Raw genomic sequence first — 15,331 nt, 5'->3', positions numbered from 1 at the left:
TGAATTCGGTGAAACCTATTTAAAAACTTGTCCTATTGGCGGTATTAAATGTGTTATTTTGGTGCCATGTCGCAATAATATCTTGAGAAATTATATTTCAATAAAGGAAATTTAAGTGATGGTTGAATATTGTGTGGCGGAACGATACAATGTATGCGTTACAAACTTCGCCATTGGTGGAGTAATCAGTTGATGTTTGATATTGTCGATTGATGATCGGAATTACAAGAGGTGAAAGGGAACCAAGGCAGAGGATAACAGTGAAAATACGCAACATGAAGAGGAGTTCAGATCGAGACACACCTCCACGAAGCAAAAGATCTCGCTCTAGTATTGGAAGGTACGATGATAGTTCAGATGAAAGAATTACTCCTGAGCGGATTCGACGACGAAGTCGAGGCAGATCGCCGAGCCCAAGGGGTCGATACCCCTCCGAGGGTTCCCACAGAGACGACTATGGACGTTCAAGGGAAATGTCTGAGAGATCGTACCCAAGTTACAAAGTGTTATGTGTGAGTGCTTTGCATCCCAAAGCCAGCGACGAGGTTATCAAGGACACATTGTATAGAGAATATAAGAAATTTGGAGATCTAAGTGTTCGAATTTCTCATGATCTCGATGAGAGGGTTGCATATGTTTGCTTTAGAAGTTCAGATGATGCTCGTGATGCAAAACATAACAAGCCTAGAATAATACTGTTTGATAAAGTAGCTTTAGTTGAAGCTGTATATGAAAGTAGCAGGAGTTCCAGTGATATGTATCGTAGGGGACCTAGTAGGCCAAGAAGTATAAGCCCAGATTATGATAGGTACTACCATCAGCGCTCTAGGTCACCAGGCCCAGAGAGACACAGACCAAGTGAGAGTCGTTATGAACGCTCGTATGGACCTCCTCCAGGCCTTCCTCACCGTGAGTTTCGTAGAGAAGGACCACCACCACCACATCATGAATTTATGAGAGCTCCTGTTCATCATGGTCCACCTCATGTTCCCCCAGGACCACCTCATCATTATGGCCCACCAAGACATATTGTTCCAGGGGGTTTCAAACCCCATCCTCATTTTGAAAAATTTGATAACAAGAAAGATAAATTTCCAAATTATCTACATCATGTCCCACCAGAAGATGATCCATTGGCAACAAGGACCTTGTTTGCTGGTAATTTGGAAATCAATATTTCAGAGGAAGAGCTTCGTAGAATCTTTGGCCGATATGGTATAGTAGAAGATATTGATATAAAGCGTCCACCTCCAGGAACAGGAAATGCATATGCTTTTGTAAGATTTCAGAATTTAGACATGGCTCATCGTTCAAAAGTTGAACTTTCAGGCCAGTATATTGGTAAATTTCAGTGCAAAATTGGATATGGGAAAGCAACACCCACTACAAGAATTTGGATTGGTGGGCTTGGGCCATGGACATCAATATCCCAGTTGGAAAGAGAATTTGACAGGTTTGGTGCTATAAAGAAAATTGACTATGTAAAAGGAGACAGCTGTGCATACATCTTGTATGACTCTATTGATGCTGCACAAGCTGCAGTTAAAGAAATGCGTGGGTTCCCACTTGGAGGTCCAGAACACAGGCTTCGTGCTGACTTTGCAGATGTATTGCCAGGTGGTTTCAGTGGTTTCAAGCCACGACCTTTTCCTGAAGATATGGCGCCAGGTGGAGATTTTAGGGTTAGAGTGCCAGGTCGTGATGATTTTGCTTATGAACCTGGGTATGAGCCCTGGACTGAGGGGGAATTTTCATATGGTCCACCACGGGGAGGTTTCCGAGGCCGGGGGGGTGCAATACCATGGCATGATCGCAGAGGTGGTGGACGAGGTGGGTATCGTGGAGGTGGGTATCCTGGGGATGCTTACATGAGGGAGGAACCAGACTGGGTGACCAGGAGACCACCTCCTGAACTGGAGTATGAGATTCCACGCCCTCCAAGAAGGTCTGGTTCAGGAGAGCCAGGGGTGGAGAGGTCCAGATCACGGTCCCCTCGCAGACACTCTGTTGAAAGTGACTCAGGTTCAGATGGAAGACGTAATGGGATGCTGGGTTCTGCACGCACTCTGCCAGAACTGGCACGCAAGTGTGTTGCAGTGTGGCAGGGTGCCCTGATACTGAAAAATTCTCTTTTCCCAGCAAAATTCCATCTGACAGATGGTGATACAGACATTGTGGAAGGCCTTATGAAGGATGATGAAGGCAAACATCACCTGCGTATTACACAGAGACTGCGACTTGACCAGCCCAAACTGGAAGACGTTTCAAAACGTATTTCTTCTTCTAGTTCCCATGCAATATTCCTTGGGTTGTCAGGCTCAACAGCGTCAGTTTCCAGTGAAGATGCTTCTGTTCAAACGCGTCCTCTGAGGAACCTGGTGTCATATCTGAAGCAGAAGGAAGCAGCTGGTGTTATATCCCTAGTGAACAAGGATACAGAAGCCACTGGTGTTCTTTATGCATTTCCACCATGTTCTTTTTCTACAGACCTCTTGAAACGAACTGCACCAAATCTCTCTGAGGAAGGCTTGAAGGAGGATCACTTGGTTATAGTAGTAGTGCGTGGGGGGAGTGCTTAATAAAGTGAGACTGCAGCTTGCTTACAAATTGATGTTGATATGTCCCAGAAATTCACTCCTTATCTTGTTCTAGGATTTACTTCTCTCCAGAATGAGGGCATAATTTCAGCAATGTAAATGTATGGCTAGGTGTATTATTATGTTTGTAGCTGTAATACCGTTAACAAATTGTTTCATGTATGCTGCAAGTGGAAGACACCCAAGCTACAGGATTGATTGATGAATGTAATATCTTAAGTAAAAGAAGTTTGTATCCTTACAGGGAATGTATTCAGTTATTGGCACAGTTGAAAGTTTATTTATGTGATTTTTTTTTCTTACACTAAGTAGAAAAAATGTAACAGTTTTCATTGTCTTTACAATTTGCTTCAGTGTTTTTTTTAAGTACAATAATAATATATGTGATTGTGACAAGTTATCACTTTGATATGAAGACCCAGAAGTGTGTGTATGGTGATGTGAAGTTGATCACACATTTGGTGTGTTTTTAATTGATCATACATGACTTGAAACAATTCAAAGCACTTGTTTTGCTAGTAGCATCTCTGCTAGTAAACTGTTTCTTGATTTTCTTCTTAACACTTGCAATTTTGAATTAAAAAATGGCATTGTATTAGATGTGATTAAAAAATTATAAGAAAAGATCTGCAAAGGATGCTCTGTGGTGATGTGCTGGTTCAAGTTATGGTATGGTTTATAACTGTAAGGGACCCTCCCACTGCACAGTCCATGGACTCAGAGACTGTGTTGTGAGTGGCGTGATATGTCCGGATGGACGGACAGTGGTTCAGTAGTGAGTGAAAGTGCAGTGGGATGGGACCTAACCTGACAGTTGTGTTTGTGTTAAGTGTTGTAATACCAAGTTTTGTAAGTGCACAGTGTATTAGTGTTGTGTTCGCGCCATGTCCTGAGGGGTTAAAGATTAATTTTTGTATGACAAGTGTTCATAATATTTTGTTGAGTTCATTATTCTTTAACCCTGGACATCTGTGTGCGGTGTGTGTGGAATTGTGTCAAATAGAGAAGTTCTTGCAGACAACTTGAAAATCTAATTATTTACCCCAGTGCCACATTGTTACGTGATGGGAAGTTACAAACACATTGTGTTTTCAAGAAAATTTCAGTGTTTCTAAACTAACATTTTGGATCAAATCATAATTGTGTTTGTGTAACTGTTACTGGCCAGTGTGAGTAGTGCATTCACATTGAATCCAAAATGTTACAACACTCGTCATGTTTGTGAATCTTCCCCCATCATGTGCTTTTGTTTTTCAAAGTTGCACAATGTCTGTGAAGTAGTTTGTACCTTGAAAAAACAAGATGTTCAGCAGTTTTCAAAATTCAGTTCCCAGTGTTAAAAAAAATTATTGAATGTGGAGCAAGATATGCTTCCTGTAATGAACAGGTGACAACAAAGTTGAGAGTTCATCATGTGTTTTGTGAAGGCTGGTTATGGGTGGGAACCAGAATGACTGGCACTCAGTGCTGTAAGAAACAGTTACCAAACAGTATTCGTTTCTGGTGCACAAAATTATGTTATGCTGTTTAAATAATGCTTAGGTCATTTATTTTTCTGTTGGAAGAGAGTCTCTTGTCACCTTTGATATGGTTTTAGGGTATCTGCAGAGGTGTTGATTATCTGTAAAGGTGTACTTCTAAATTGTGGGTTGGGAACAGGGTTAACAACAATGTGCTGTAGAAGAAAAGATTCACAATGGTTTCTTAAATGAAGGAAAGAACAGAAACAAAAGAAAACATGTTTTAAAATAGAACTGGATAAGAAGAATGTTTGAATATGAGAACTGAAGTGGATAATGGAGAGTGCTGACTCAGCTGTTTCACCATGAAGCATAACAGTAGTTAGGTGGGCTAGCTCCAGGCAGGTTAAGACAGTCATGCTGTTAGGTTGATTATACCATCCTGCAGTGAGCAGAAGAGTACCTTGGTAATGAGTGAATACACTTCAAAGGTAGGTATTCATTACCTGATGAGGGGAAGGAGGCAGTGGAGTTGTCTGATGTGTGTCATGACCACATCAGTGTTAGCAGTGAGTAGGAATGAAGTCCCTCATTGATGAGATAATACACTTAAGAGGTAGGTATTCAGTCCCTGCTCAGGGGGAGGGAAGTGGCATTGTATGGCGCCCATTTTGGCCACATAAATTTTAGTTTTGGTACCCATACCAGTTGTTTCACAGTAATCTAGTTCATCATTCTGAGGGAACTGCACTTTGATTTGACGAAACACAACAGAATGTAGGATGAGAAGCTGTCATGGGTCTGATTGTGAATTGTTTTTATATAGCTGTAGTTCTTAAAGTACTTTGAGGTCTTAATGGGAGTAAAAGTATGGACTGTGGTCTTCTGGTTTGTGACACACAATGTAGTCTTATAGGTGGTTGCCCGAGAGTCTTTCATTAACTTTGGTCGTGGCGAAAGCTTCACTTTGTACATTCCTCAGAAATGTTGGTGTCCACCTAAAATACTACAGTGTCAAAACCCTTATCACAATGGCTCTCAGTTACAGATTATGGTTTACTTTCCAACATTTATAGCAAGAGTTACTCAGTGATTCAGTTATGACAGTCTGGAATATGTCACTTGAAATAAACCATTAACATGCAATATATATTTGTGTTAAAATTGTTAGTCATGTGAATACAATGTATTAGGGACATCACATATTTGGCATGTGGCAGATGTGACCAGGTTTCTAATTTAACTGGAGGGTTTGGAAGATCCAATGACCTGTCTCATACTTGTTGCTATGTGTAAATAACATAGATGTGGATAATGAGAGTCAATTACAAATACCATACAGACTGAATCTAGAACCTCCACTGACAGAAGTCAACATCTAACGACATGAATTATGGTTTAGTCCTTTATATATTTTGACATTACCTGTAATTCCTCTGCTTTGCTGCCATGTCCATAATGTTTCTGGGGCCCAGTATCTAGGAACAGAATAACCAAGTATGAAGGCAACATCCTAGCATTCTTTTATGAATCACTTCAAGCACTGTTTTCAAGTTACAAAAAAATATGTTACTGATGTGTGTGGTGTTGACAGGACACACTTGTGGCTCTTGTTCCCAGACAAATCACTTGCCCACCATCTGTGACACATGTAGTAGTATGGGGTTAACATATCAACAGTAGACACATGACAATATGGACTGCAAATTAGGCCCTTTGGCTTCTTCTGAAGCATCACAACACTTGGCTAGTCAAAAGTCTTGTCCCAAACAGGACCTGAAACCCTGATCTCATCAGGCAGCTCAATGCCATGCACAGCTTACTCTTTCCATCAGTGTTGTTTAAAATTGAATGGGCAAGGGATGAAGCCATATACTGGAAGGCACCTGTGCTGCTAAGTGAAGAAAACTTGATGAAGATGCATCTCTATGTGTGCAAAGTACCCTTAAAACATAATTTCATTTTGCTTAAGAACAAATTGCCAAGTTCCATTCATATGTTTTTACACAAGGAAAATAGGGGAAAGAATACCCTTACCTAAATCCAAATTTTGCTGTATAATCTGTCGGATTAGCATGTCAGTTGCATGGAGACTTGTATGTTAGTGCCAACAGCTGTCCTGAAGGGACATGATTCCTTAAATGGAGTTGACATAACCTGTCCATACTGAAGAGAACTGGGTGCAGAAGATTTTCCTGGAAATTTTCAGATATGTCCAGCCTTAACTTTTATATTTTTACCATGCGTGATTCATAATCAGACGTATGGAACAAAACTGTATCATGGGAAAGTAAGATTACATACTGCATTGCATATAAAGTACATTTGTAATACCTAGATGCCATGAATGTGATATTTAGTAAGAAAACCAATTTTGAATAAATATATTAGAGACTTATTGAAGACCTGTGGGCCATACTTAAGAGGGCCCTGTTATAGAGCATTAAATGAAAAACATAACCCATATTTAAGCCAAAATATATAAGTAAATTGACACTAGGAATGTTACATTCAAAATGGAACCTGCAGTTTATCTTATGTGGTGTTTATTTTGAAATGTACTGAAAGGTATTAAACTGAGGCTCCCATTGCTTTCAGTTCTGAGAAAATGCTAAGGTGTAAGGATCTAGGTTTGTTCTCTGAAAAAGAATGACATCTGCGCCCAATATTTCATATAGTCTGCTAAAAGATTCATAGGATCATGGAAGATTATATGAGGGTGATTCACATTTGACCTGGAATTTTCAACATGGATTACAAACCCATCCTAAAAAAACTGTGCTGCAGGAATACTAGTATTCCCATCTTGGTGGGACAAGTGTGCACGTGTAGAAGTGGTGTTCTCAACCCATAGCCTTTGGCCAAGTCACCCACATGCATTACCATATTTTATCACTGTGTAGCGCAAAATAGTTTCTGCATAAATGATACATTTAATTTTAAGTTTGTAATTAATATAAATAAGTCAAATTAGTGCAGAAAATTATCCAGTAACATGAACCTATATGTGGTGATAAGTCAATATTATTTTTAATAAACTCTTGAAATTTCAATAGACAACTCTTTCTAACATGATGGTACACAAGTTGATAAGAAAGGGTATATCATCCCCTGGTCTTTAAAAGCTTAGAACCCATGATGTAGGGAGAGAGTACCTAAATAAAATTGTTCTAATATGAAACAGGCAAGATGACGATTCACTGACAAAGTTCCAGACTTACAAATTTTGGTTGAAATAGTGTTGGGATAAAATAAGAAATTGGTGATTCTCTTTTTGAAGATAGCTGCAGTCAGTTACACCTGTGTACAAGAAATGTTTGCTTATTTTAAGAATTCAGTTCTGTAACTGAACTCTACATGAAGGGCAAGGATTTAATTTTTGGCAGAAGTATGGGAATTCATAAAATCTGTCAATTTCCAATCTTTATGTATTACATTTTGTATACAGTAAAAGGTGAAAGTAAAGCTCCATACATTCTTAATTTCGGTACTTCCTGGAGACCAATCAGCTTCATATTTGGCCCCTTTACCCCCACTAGTAATTGTAAGGGGCCCATAGCCAGTCTGGATCGGCAGCAAGATGAAAAATCCCTGCCAGAGCTGGATATAAAATCCTGGTTTTCCAGCTAGTCATATTTTAGCTATTCTGGCTCATGATTTGTACATTAATATATAAATAAATAGAATTCCTGTTCAGTATAAACTTGTCTCCGTTTGCATGCATTCTAACCTTTTCATACAGGATTAAAGTAATTTACAATTCCACAGTGTCATATACAGAGTTATACTATGATGCAAATAAAACATTTTGATTTATAACTTTGGTTTTCAGGTGAGAGTTGTGTAAAATGTTTGGTGTTAGCCAATGTTTCGGCAGACATTGCAGTTGCCATTTTCAAGGTGGGTATGAGGTGGGGTGAATTCTGCAGGTCTTATATGGGGCAGGCATACAACTTAACCATGAAGATTGTTACAGATTAAGCACAGCCTGGCTTCACCTCTTTGTCCCCAAATCACCAGGTCCTCAAAAGGGCTGGTCCACCATCACCTCTCCAGTCATCATGGTTGAAGAAGAGCCACCAATCCCCTACACACAATCACAGCAAATCCTTTCCTGTCCAACATGGTCACCTGAACCTCTCTTGTCACCTTTCTTCAACCACATGCTCCTCTCCTATTAGATAGCAGCCCTCTCCTTCGCTCCACCAGTGAACACCATCAAATTTATATTGCCACTTACTGCCTGCCCTATATATGGCCTCCAGAACTTACCCCATCTCATACCCACCTTGAAAATGGCAACTGCAATTTCTGCTGAAATGTTAAACACCAAACATTTGACACAGCTTTCATCCAAAAGCCAAAGTTACACATTTATCTCCAGGCACAAAAACCTGTGGACAAGAAAATATTTTGAAATATGGATCATCATTTACCTATTTAAATATGGTTTCGAAAGACACATTTGCTGTGAATGACACAACTCCACAGAGCAGAGTCCTTCAGAAGAAAACAGCTCTGAATTTACAGGCTTTTACATAACCTGAATATCTGTTTCTGTGTTCACAATGGACATCACCAATACCTATCCTGAGCCACATGAATCCAGTCCACACCCTACTGTCCTGTTTCCTTAAGATTAATTTTAAAATTAGTACCATCATCTATGCCTAGTTCTTGTAAATGGCATCTTTCCTTCAGGTTTTCCAACTATGCTTCTTGTTTTGGTCATCATAATGTTTGGAAGAGACTAACTTAGTTACTTTTTGCTTTTAAACCCTTTAGAGAAATGTATTTAGAACCAAGGTTCCAATATCATAGATGATACAAGAAAATTTCACGTAGGTAGACTGTATCAAGTTACTTCATCTGCACAACCACTCAGAAAACTCCTCTGCATACATAATTTAACAGTCCGACATTCACACTTTATTATTACAGTTATGAAAATCACCTAAGTAATGTCACCTGTTATAAGAAATGAACATGCGCATCAGAACAGTTTTCTATTCCGTATATTACGCAGTTCTGAGGGCTGATAATACAGCTGAGGGTCTCCATACACAGGATCTATTGATGAGCCCTGAACTAAAGTCCGATTTCCATATGTTAAGCTTGGGTGGTATGTTGTTTGTGATGCTGCAACGGCTTCTGCCAGAGATGCTGAGAAGAAATACAAAATGTGGCACATAAATTATGTTGTAAGCACCAGTGGTTCCATTACAGACACTCCCATGACAGTGTAAAAACATCTCAGCGTGTTCACTACTTTCTAATTTCCATGAAAAGGTAAAGGTATTCCTGTGCTTAACTAAGTACTATACCAGGAGTTTTGACCCTGTGGCCTGCATGCAGCCCACATAGTTTTTTTAATACTCTGTTATCCTGTGTAACGAAAAGTATTTAATTATGTATATCAGAAAATATGCTTTGTTAATGTTGTCAGTATTTTGATGTGCCTCTTGCATTGAGCAATTTATCAGCTTAATGAAGGATGTCAGGACATGTTTTCCAAACATATAGAGATGCTAATTGCAAGAACAAAAATTAAATCTGAAAGAGTAGTCAAGCAAAAGTGTTAATACAGAGTATGGGTCATAAAAGTCAATATAGACTGACAGCAACGTATTTTCATAGATATTAGTGTAATACCAAATTTATACCATCTGTTGGTTGAACTGGCAGTAAAACTGTGTTTGACATATGTCAAAATGTGGATTTTCTTCAAGAAAATATCTAGTTCTCAACACATTAATTCAAACTGTAAGTGTATGCTTTCTAGCAGTATGACAATGTGACTTACTGGATGATGGCATCACAGTAGAAGCTTGAATTGATGGCATGTGTTGTAACGGGACAGGTTGCACCATGAAGTGGATGTAGCGGTGGTATGCTGGGAACACAATCACACATTTATTTTTTACCATTTCTGTTCTGTGACTATCTGCACCTCCAGTATTCCTTATGAAGCTATGTACAGCAGTCTGTAAACATGCACCTGTCTAATGCAAAATCATAATCTAACTTCAGTTTTTTGCCAATGTCGATCATATGACTTTCTCTGCCACAAAGCAAATACCAGTTTTTTTTCTCCCACCCAGTTTCACATGTTGCCAACTGCTCATACTGCTCTTCGACATTATGCAGATAATTTAACTATACACCATATAACAGGAGTAATACTTGTGCTGTCATCTGTATAAAAAATGGGGTAATTCCAAATTATGGTGATATGTCCTGGGAGGAGGAAACATAACTGTCTTATGGTAATGCACCTGTATAATGATCTACTCAGGCTATTGACTCAACCATAAATCACTAATATCACGACAAAGCAGGTACTGGTGACACTTGCCAATGGAAGACCTGTTATTCAAATGTGGCATTCAGAACCCCCCACCCATAATTTGATTTACACACATGTACGTTTGTTCAAATCTGTGCACGTGTCTGCAATTTCAATACAAATCAACACATTTATTCTCACATGTATGCACCTGTAGAAAATTATGGGCAGCATATGGGTGGGAGTTATGCATGGACAGCAAATAGTAGGTAGGACTTCTGCTTGAAGAGAACAAATCCTAATATGTCGGTGGTTGCAAGACCAAGAGGTTATGTAAATATGAGAAAAGCTTAATGTCTTGGTTCTGATATCGGTAAAAAATGTCAGGAACACTGCAATATTATTCAAAACTCCATAGTTCAGGTTCATTGTCCTGCACTATTTCAGTTCAGTTCACATTTTCATGACCTTTGCCTGACATCTACTTCAATACTACCTTCCCACATCAAATACCTTAAAACATTAAACAACAGAAAGTGTAAAATTACCATAAGATGTAACGAGGAAGATGATGATAAGTGATCCTATGATAGTAAATGTGTGACGATAATAGTAAACAGTATCGCTGATAGGCAAACCAAGTTTTGACATGATACATGAACCTTGGCTCCATGCAGATTCTCCAACTAGGCGAACCTTAACTGGCACCTGTAATAAAAGAACATGCTTTCAAATGCCACCCATAGTTTCACAAAGCTTTTTGAAGTCATGGTATATTACCAATAAGTGTGTAAAAGCACATGTTCATTCACTCCAGATACAGACTTCTGTAGAAAGCTTGTCACACTATATAGTTAGAAGTTACGTTAATTAAATATCACCACATTAAAAAAAGTTCTAAGTTAAAGCCATAGTGATTAATGAGGTCTATATGTTATGAATTTTTTTTTAGAAAATCTTTACAGGTGCATTTGGGCTTCCAGTACAGCTGGAGTTACAATGGATGAATATTAACCAAAATTAATTTGACCTCACACTCCAGTGTACACACATCAAAATCCATCCAGACAGGATGGGACCTCATCTTAATGCAATCCTTAGCCATCACATTTTGAAACTTGTCAACAGACATACAAGAGGAGAAGTTTTAACACCAATATCTAGGAATAGTGTTATTGCATGGATCATGACAATCAGAAAGGAGAAGAAAATAATGTTGGGAAGCATTCAGTTTATTTCTGCCATAGCTGGTCTGCTGCACTATGAAACTAAAAGGGTTCTCACTCATATCTGGCCAGTCATGGATACCATTTCCTTGAATGGAATACTGAATCTGACTCCTATGGCAAGGTGCCATCCATTCTAGGCAATATGAAGGCAGTCACATGATTGTCATTTCAAGTTCTTGCCAACAGATGATATGAAAATGCTGATCTCTAAACTTTCAACAGCTGTGCATCTAATTCTGTACATTTTGACAAATAAATACAAACACTGACATGAAGAAATAGCAGGCACAGAAGCAAACAGTGTACATGACAACACAAGGTGGTAAATACTGCACCTCAATATTTTGGAATGTTATTGCAGATTTCACAATAACAGATAATGGAATGGTCAAATCTCCCTCCTTCCAGTACTTCTCTGTAAGCTGCACTTGGTAATGTACTTCAGTTGTGTCCATGATCTCTGGTCCACTCACTGTCAGAAAGTCTTCCCTATTGTGTGGAGAAACCTGATGAAAACCAAATATTAAATACTGCAGCAGTTAGTAACCATTTCACTAATAAAGAAATTCAGACATTTTTACACAATATGACCCTATCCTGGGGTCAGTATTCCAGTATGACCAAAATAACAGATCGAGGAAAATATATTAACACAGTTGCTCAGTCAGAACAGGGAAACTGTAGAGCCAAGAATCAAACTCGGGACCTAATCTGAACCAGCAGTTCTAATCGTGATCCCATGATGCACTATTTCATTTCCTGTTTCATCATCATGATTACTGCTGCAGACATTATGAATATATATCAAGAGGATGATGTGATGGACATGCATCATCATGAATCAGGTAAGAATAAGGTTTCATAGGATTGTGACTGTGAGTGAGATGTATGCGTATAGGTTTGAATTGTGGCTACTGCTGCCAGGAAAAACAAAATAAAATAAAGAATAAAGTATCAGTGGGTTAGCAGCTGAATGCCCAAATATGATAAAAGAGCCAAATTGTAAAATATCTTGCAAACACACCCTTGGTGCATGTATTGATCAGTCAACACGGTGCCAAAACACACATCATTACCCCATGAAAACCTGAAATCTCACATACCCTTGACAACTGACAGTCTCCAAATAAATCAACTTTGTTACAATGACTGGCTGAAGAATTTTAATACCAATGCGTTACAGAGCAACTCAATGCAAATATGCTACAACTTACTTTAAGCTGTTTCAAAACACCAGGCCTGCCAGAGACAGTGATGTAAGCTGACATTCTGGCATCACTCAAGTTCACTTGCTTGGCATGAACATACACAGTGGGCAAAAAAGGAATTTTTAAAGGTTTTGAGAGCATGGAGCCACTGAAAACCTGCAGACTAAAATTGGTGTGCAACACACTTTTATTAAATGTTGGAACTCCTGAAGATATTATCACGCATCCATATGTACCTGAAAAAAATTAATTCCCATTACTCTTTTGCCAACCAAGCGAAACAGATCCTTCATAAAGTTGTATAACACACTAAAATAACAAATACTTTACCAAAACTTATCATTAGACACAGGATTTTTATGCACTAAAAATCTACAAAACATGTAGTCATCCATACACTAATAACTACATAAACATGCTATGTTGCTGACTGATCCCCAGGTTTTCACCTTCACCCTTCTTTCCATTTGTAATTTGCCTTGCTGTATGTTACAGTTTTTTAATATATATTTTCTGAATTAAGTTTGTGAAACCAGTGTGTCAGGAAATGTCCATATACACAGACCTTCCACTATTCATAGATGTACCAGAACAGTATTTAAACAAGGCTGCAAGATTCAGCAGTATCTGCTCTGGAAGATCTGAGCACTCTCCCTGCAAATATTTTCTCATAGCAATGACAGCTTTCCATCCTGGAATTTCCTTGTAGAACATTACATAATGATAACATTCATCCATACAGGTTTCTCTTAGAGTCAATTCTTGTAAAATATTAAATTTACAATCTACAGAAAATTTGGAAATATGTATTATTAAGAAGATGGCTGTCTTCTGGGATGTTGTGCCATGTAGTCTGATAGAAGTTTACTGACGTTCAGAGATCCTTACTGCCTCCATCATATGGATAATAATGGAGGCAGTAAAGACCTCTGAAACATCGGTACGCGTTTACCAGACTACACGGCGCAACAACCCAGAAGACAGCCATCTTCAGACTCACCACCGTGAAAACCTCAAATCCCATATACATTATTCACTTTATTCCACAGGATGTTTGCAGCAATCATTGCTTCACTAAGTTCACACACAAAAAACCACTGCCTTTGTAAGAAAATTGCAGTTTTTGTGTTGTTATTGTTTGTCTTTGAGGTACCAATAATTTTCTTGCTGCTACATGTGCACTTGCATTTGAATGTTGCATCAGTTCAAACTCTTCTCTCACACACAGGATTTGTTTCTGGCACTGTTGACTAAATACAGCTTTACTCTTTGTACTACGTTCTGCATTATCTCTGATCCATTGTTTTAATAAAGTACAAGTACTCAGCTTGATTGTTGGCATATTAATTAAAATAACTACAACACAAAAAAATATGAACCCTCAGGCCCCTGCACACCATTCCTCTCCGAGAATTCTTTATACCATACAATATTACAGGGATGCCAATGATAAAAGGTGCTCAGTGAAATAAACAATACCTCAGTGGAGTATACAAAAATCATTTTTGTTGCCTGAAAGACCCAATATAACAGAACTGTTATGCACAACTGTTGGTATGTTATGAACTCAATTTGTAACTACCATCTCCCTCTCCTTTATGATGCAATAATGCTCCTATGGCATGAAAAATTATAATAATATTAGTTATATAAACATTTAAACAGGCACAAATACTATAAATTGTTAAAGGTGACATAACATTATAAAACACACATGAATGTAAAAACAGCTAGAATATGCCAAATATATGGATATATTCATTCATTATGCCAAGTCTCTGCCTGGTGCCTGCTCATATCTGTTTGATTAATCTGTCACTATGTTTTTTCTAATTTTTTTATTAACTTGTAATTCCTTTATATTTCACCTTAATGTATCTATTAAAGTTGTCATTTGTTACTAATAGTCCATGAATGGTTTTAATGAGATCTGGTAGTGAGAACCTATGCCTTCTCTGAACCAGCTAAGTATATTTGTCTTTTAGGTCAATGGTTTGGGGTTTCTGGTATCTTCCCCAGATTACTCAGAACTCTGGTGGCACCCAAACAGCTGCCTTTAGGGTGCTATTTGTCTTTTAGATAAACTTGTTCTGTAGCCAGATGAATTACATAAGCCACCAGCACCCCTACTGTCACAAAGGATAGAAAAGGAAATGAAGACAAAAGAGAGAGGAAGGGAGAAAGTGAAAGACAAATTAGGAGTTAACAATCGGACAAAGTTTCCCTTGCAATACCACTAATCTTGTTGAATATACTAACCAGTATGTGTATCAAAATCCTGATGAACAGCAAACACATCCTGGATGTCAACTTCTGCCACTGGAGTGTCAAAACGCAATTCACACATGAAAGGAAAAGATGTAGCATGGTACTTAACAGGACATGTTCCATTTCTAGTTATGAGATTGCCAATCTTATCTTTGTCCTTCACATTGCCCAAAACAATTGGCACACGGAACTCATGATTCAGATCAGTATTGATCAATGTCTTGTTTGAGGGCTCCAGGAATGTTATCTGTAAGCAACGAGAGACATACAGCAATGTAATTTA

General features: G+C 38.4%; 2 protein-coding genes across 3 annotated transcripts in view; one reads left to right on the top strand and one right to left on the bottom strand.

Moving 5' to 3' along the window:
• The first annotated feature begins 45 nt into the window (after positions 1-45).
• Positions 46-3,618, top strand: nito (RNA-binding protein spenito). The gene has a single exon (XM_022082904.2). The coding sequence runs from the start codon at positions 213-215 to the stop codon at positions 2,577-2,579; it is 2,367 nt and encodes a 788-aa protein (XP_021938596.1). The 5' UTR covers positions 46-212; the 3' UTR covers positions 2,580-3,618.
• The window catches only part of Gp210 (nucleoporin 210), a 25,618-nt gene continuing 13,813 nt past the window's right edge, over positions 3,527-15,331 (bottom strand). The window contains exons 10-16 of one of the 2 annotated variants that reach the window (XM_022082903.2): positions 15,040-15,295; positions 12,787-13,016; positions 11,908-12,078; positions 10,892-11,051; positions 9,861-9,950; positions 9,026-9,220; positions 3,527-5,535 (exon numbers count right to left, since the gene is read on the bottom strand). In XM_022082903.2, coding sequence (XP_021938595.2) covers positions 9,051-9,220; positions 9,861-9,950; positions 10,892-11,051; positions 11,908-12,078; positions 12,787-13,016; positions 15,040-15,295 — 1,077 coding nt within the window. In that variant the 3' untranslated portion in view covers positions 3,527-5,535; positions 9,026-9,050. Of the gene's footprint in view, positions 5,536-7,467; positions 9,221-9,860; positions 9,951-10,891; positions 11,052-11,907; positions 12,079-12,786; positions 13,017-15,039; positions 15,296-15,331 lie in introns of those variants that run through there. The other variant, XM_022082902.2, reaches the window with a different exon arrangement.

Source organism: Zootermopsis nevadensis, unplaced genomic scaffold (genome assembly GCF_977971745.1).
Source record: "Zootermopsis nevadensis isolate Lab colony 2312 unplaced genomic scaffold, Znev_1.0 Znev_ptg000029l, whole genome shotgun sequence".
NCBI classification, from domain to species: domain Eukaryota; kingdom Metazoa; phylum Arthropoda; class Insecta; order Blattodea; family Termopsidae; genus Zootermopsis; species Zootermopsis nevadensis.
This window is presented reverse-complemented; position numbering and strand designations above follow the sequence as displayed.